General features: G+C 39.9%; 1 protein-coding gene across 1 annotated transcript in view; it reads left to right on the top strand.

Moving 5' to 3' along the window:
• Nucleotides 1-4,744: 4,744 nt before the first annotated feature.
• Nucleotides 4,745-5,202, top strand: part of POU6F2 (POU class 6 homeobox 2) — a 23,239-nt gene continuing 22,781 nt past the window's right edge. Inside the window, exon 1 of the mRNA XM_010077403.1 lies at nt 4,745-5,029. Within this exon, the coding sequence (XP_010075705.1) occupies nt 4,745-5,029 (285 nt within the window). The remainder of the gene's footprint in view (nt 5,030-5,202) is intronic.

The following is a 5,202-nucleotide window of genomic DNA, read 5'->3' as shown; positions in this document are numbered from 1 at the left end:
GCAAGTTTGCCAATGACACCAAGTTGTGTAGTGGTACAATAGGTAACTAAGCACTTGAGTGTATCAGTGCTAGGACATTACCCTGCCGCTGCGGGTAACGCTCACAGATATTTGTTGGTATGCTGAGTTTGGGGGTTTTTTCCTTCTATAGCCAGCTCCATTCCTTGGTATTTTACCTCCATTTTAACCGTGTGCTTATTCTTTCAGTGCAGATGAATTTACAGTTTGCAGAACTATGTAGGCAAAGGCTGCTGAGCCCACAGGTGGTATGTAGGAGCAGATCAACAAGTTAACTTCAGGTGCAAGCCAAGCCTTACCACTTCATTTCATATGAATAACAATCACAGAAGCTGTCTTGGCAATGGCAGATTCAGGTTGTAAGATCTGAGAGGGCTGATCTCAGATATCTTGAAATTCTAGGATGCTAAAATGACACTAACAGGTTAATCAGTGGAGAATATTCAGATGCTCCTAATGATCACCGTGAATTACCTTTGCAGTTAGAAACAAATAATTGATTCTTAAAATTTAATTAACATTGAAAAGCATAAAACTAAATTAACATCTGTAGAACCTGCTCTCTGGTCATCTCAAGACGCAACTGAGGTACCCATTAATCCATAAACAAAAATTAAAGAATCTTACTTGCAGAGACTTTCAGAACTGTCTGTTTTTTGTTTTGCATGCGACTCCTCTATGATTGCTTAGTCGTTGCTTTCAGTTGTATGAGGTATAAAAGGAAATGTGAAAGTCATATGCATAGTGTAAAAAAAAAAAAAATTAAAAAAACCAAACTTTTTAAATTATATTTTTGTAGCATAAGGACTCTTAGGGATGAGTTTGTTTTCTCATGAACATGTTTGAGATGGGATTGTTTATGAATTTGAGTCCAAACACTGACGGAGTAAGAAACCTCCTCTGCTATGTCTCTGAGAAGTTGTGGATGCCCCATCCCTGGAAGTGTTCAAGGCCAGGTTGGATGGGGCTTTAAGCAACCTGATCTAGCAAAAGATGTCCCTGCCCATGGCAGGGGGGTTGGACTAGATGATCTTTGAAAGGTCCTTTCCAACCCAAACCATTCTGTGATTGTATGATTCTTCAAGTACCTTGTGGGATAAGTCCCTGTCACATGCTATTCCTGAACTGTCCTTGAATATAATCTGAAATAGCAGCAGTTGCTAGAAAGGACCAATGCCTCCGCACTATGGAAATCACTGGCACTTAAATAGTGACATGCCAGTGGCTCAAGACTGTGGTATAGTCTTGTTTTATTTCTACAGAAAATGTAAATTGTGTGCCAGCTTTTATGACACTGCAACAGGACAGATTTTCTCACCAAAATTAGAGGAAGAGGGATCTGGACCAGCATCAGGACAGTCATATAAGTTTTGAGGAGGGGATCCAGTTTCAGTACTCCTCCCCAGGGAATATTTTACTTACTCATACAAAGCCAAGCAGTTTGAATCGAGCTGTTAGGATATTTGGGGAAAATTTAATCTGAGTTTAGCCATATCAAAGATGCGTGCCATAAAAAGTATCCCTACTGGTTAACTAGAGAACAGTGGACATCTTGTTTTTAAACAGACAAAATTTCACTTTATTTTGGCATAAAAGGAGAAAAAAACCCTTCAAATCTCAGTAAATTTCACAAAGTGGGAAAAGTGTTTCCCATTCAGATTTACCCCTGGCTACTATGGTAGCCCCCCCAAGGGCATTTGTTCATTTGTCCTTCTGGAGCACCTCTCCCAGCTGTATGATTTCCCTGCTCTGTTTATACAGCACGCCATGGACCAGACTGGTGTGTGACACACATTAATACATATAGATAGCCTTCTGCTTCTGACCTTACAAACTGTCCACTTCAGCACTGTCATTCTATAAAATGTCCAACTGCAGTCCAAGAAATGCATTTTAAATGTGAATGCAAACATTTCTATTACTGATAACACCAGCGCAGCAGTTTTTGCTTTGCTGGAATTAGGACCTTGATAGTTAAAGTTACATTGGAGTAATGACACTCCAAGGTTGTGTCCTTTCCTGACATGGCAAAAGAAGGAGAGGCCTTTGCTATGTTTCTGCTGATAAATTAAGAATGATTATTCCTTGTGTTTGGTGACATACGTAAAAGTGAAAGAATATATTTGCGACTCATAAGTATTTTAGGTTGCCAAAAACTGGGAGAAATTTACATGTTGCACTGCATGAAAGTTGTATTTAATTCACCCTGAAAGTGAGATTTTTAGAAAACATTCTGAAAATTGATAATGATGTAAATAAATTTCTCCCTCCTCAGTGAACAACCATCTTCTCACGTGAACTGTAAAGCAGCTGTGGTTCAGCTAGGGACACCTTAAAAAAAAATACAAAAGTGTGGTCTGCAGAGAGAAACTCCCAGCTTGGATGCCTAACTCTCCAAATCACAACCTGTCTGAATATCCTGCTTCACTTTCATGCTCTGTAAAATGGGGCTAATAATCTTTATTGATCTGTCTACCTTTTAGGAATGCATTAAGGAGAACTTTAAATTATACCTTTACAGTGTTTTGAACAGTTTTGATATATGCAGCTTTTACAATACAGCTTAGTAGGTGGGCTTGCCATTTTATCAGGTCCTCCGACAGAAGAGCTGTCCTGCTTTTTTTTTTTTTTTTTTTTTTATGGCTTTCTGGTCTTCCCATCTAAACTTCTTCTAACTGGACAAGTTTGGTAAGTTGATGACGACTTCAGCACTTAGCTGTTGTTAGCTGAGCTGCCGTAGCTAACCAAATGCACTCTTTTCACTCAAGGAGTTGGTTATAAGTTGTCACGCTGTACTTCACAGCTGAACCTACCTAGAGGCACACCATGGGGCTGTGACTGCTGGAGGAACAGTCATTCATTAGGATGCTGCCACTTGATTGAGTGATATCATAGCCTAATAACAGAAGGAAGAGGGTGATCCTCTGACAAGAGCCACTTGCCCCTCCAGCTATGTCTGAGTTAGCTGGATATCGCTGCATGATGCTTTCCTGAGGATGGATTTTCTGGGGTTGTTACGTATCACCTCTGGTGATTTAAATATGCAGAGGTCTTCGCAGATCCCTGCTATTCTTCACAGCACAGTTCATAAGTTCATTTTACATCTTTAGCAAGAGATTCAGAAGTTGCTCCTCTGGTTTTGCACTCTCAGAAAGTAACTTAGTGGTCTGCCCACAAAGCCACTGATGTTTTCATGAAACATCCATTTTAGAGCTAATTTTACACTGTATTGTACATTTCCTCTTGGTATAATATAAACTAATAGCTGAAATCAATGGGAATGGTGTATGTTTGGTTTAGAGACAAATTTGCCTTCACATTTCATTAGAAACACTTTAGCCTGTTTTCCTGAGGAAATGAGTCTTATGGCTAGTAAAGTCTATCCTTCTCACCCTCTTCTCATCCATCCATCTCTCCGCACCTACCTAATGGCTTTGAAACAGCTGACCAATTTCAACAAAATTTATCAGAAATAAAGAGATCTAAAAAGATGATTAAGCTCCTAAATGGAATGAGAATCAGCAGATAGACTGAGGAAAGCTACCCTGTTAATATCCCCACTGAGGAAAAAGAGGGAGAACTCATAATCCACCCTATTTCTCAACAACCAAGTAGGTCTATGCTAGTAGTCAATTTCTGTGATAAGGGACATGGCAACTGCGGTCATCCTGATGGGGGAGCAAAGGGGTGTGCAGTGTGGTGGATGTTGAGGATAAAGAGAATGAAGCAAGGCTTCCGGAGAGGGAAGACTGGAAGCCTTACAATGGGATAGATGTTTTCTGGGGGCTGTGATAAAGTCATATGAGAGGTGGTGAAGGAAATAAAAATGTTTGGTTTGGAGGTTTGTTTTGGTTTTTTTTTTCACTCTTCCTGTTGCAATAATTCTATGACTCCAGCTTCATTTGTTGTTTGCAAAAAAAAAAAAAAAAAAAAAGCTTAAAAAGCTTGGTTTTATTCACAAGTTTAATCAAATTTTGTTTCAGATGCTCTAATACTTGTAAAATACTCTTGCAACAGAGTAACTCTCTTCAGTCTAGTGGCTTATTGACTGACAAGCTTTCTTTCAGTATCTATTTGACATCTTATCCTAATATTAGTTTTGCAGGCACATTCACATTTTAGGAAATCACTGTATTCTCAAATCTGAGATGTCACAAGTGTCTTTTTCTGCAAGTACTTGCCCCAGAAATGTTAGCTAAAATGTTTTATCTAACAGTAGCCCTCCTGTTGTGTTGTACTACTTAGTTGTCATCCAAAAGCAGCTGCATTTTTATGAACTTAATAAGCCATGCCCTGAAAGGCACCAGTATCTCTTTGTTCCTCCCTGAGATCGCACGGGAGTCATAGGTGGTCATCTAGAGTACTAGGTATCAGTAAATTAAGGAAAATTACATAAGGCCCTCAGTTCACAGTTAATAACATTGTACAGATGAATTGTAAGAGCCAGACAAACAGGACTGATATTTGCATCTATTTCACTCCGTGTCCATACGAGAGGTGGGAACAAAGCATCATCCAGCGGCTAGAGCGTGGCCCAGCATTTGTTTCGTACGCTCCCAGCCACAGCAGATTTGTTGGGGATGACAGTGGTAAAATGTACAGGTGATACGTGACGCGACAAATGAATTTGAAAGTCCTCATCGCCCCAGTAAAGGAATGCTTGTTTCCCACCCTCAGCCTGTCGTATCTGTCTCTCTGTCCTTATTTCACCTAAGTTTGATTTAACATGAATAAAACAAGTAATTATGTGTGGCAAGCATACGTGGCATGTGTGCATTTTCCCTTTCTGTGTCATTTTTTCCAGATTATTGGAACAATCCCACTGATGCCTAATCCAGTCCCCTCCAACCAGGCGGCAGGCGGAGCTCAGGGACTTCAGGTGCAGCCGATAACTCCACAGTTATTGACCAATGCCCAGGGTCAGATCATCGCTACCGTCATTGGCAACCAGATACTCCCAGTGATCAATACCCAGGGAATCACACTATCGCCGCTCAAACCAGGCCAGCAGGTAAAGGGTCTGTAACCTGAATGATTATCAAAACAGATACACAGAAGTCTTCTATATATGTTAATATATATTACATACTATTTATATAATTCAAGGCTTATCCAGCTAGTCGTCTTTTGTTGTTTTAAAGATCACTATAGGGCCAACTGAGAAATTTTCTGCTGCAAAAATTG

The sequence above is a fragment of the Pterocles gutturalis genome, unplaced genomic scaffold, assembly GCF_000699245.1.
Source record: "Pterocles gutturalis isolate BGI_N339 unplaced genomic scaffold, ASM69924v1 scaffold43138, whole genome shotgun sequence".
In the NCBI taxonomy this organism is placed as follows: domain Eukaryota; kingdom Metazoa; phylum Chordata; class Aves; order Pterocliformes; family Pteroclidae; genus Pterocles; species Pterocles gutturalis.
This window is presented reverse-complemented; position numbering and strand designations above follow the sequence as displayed.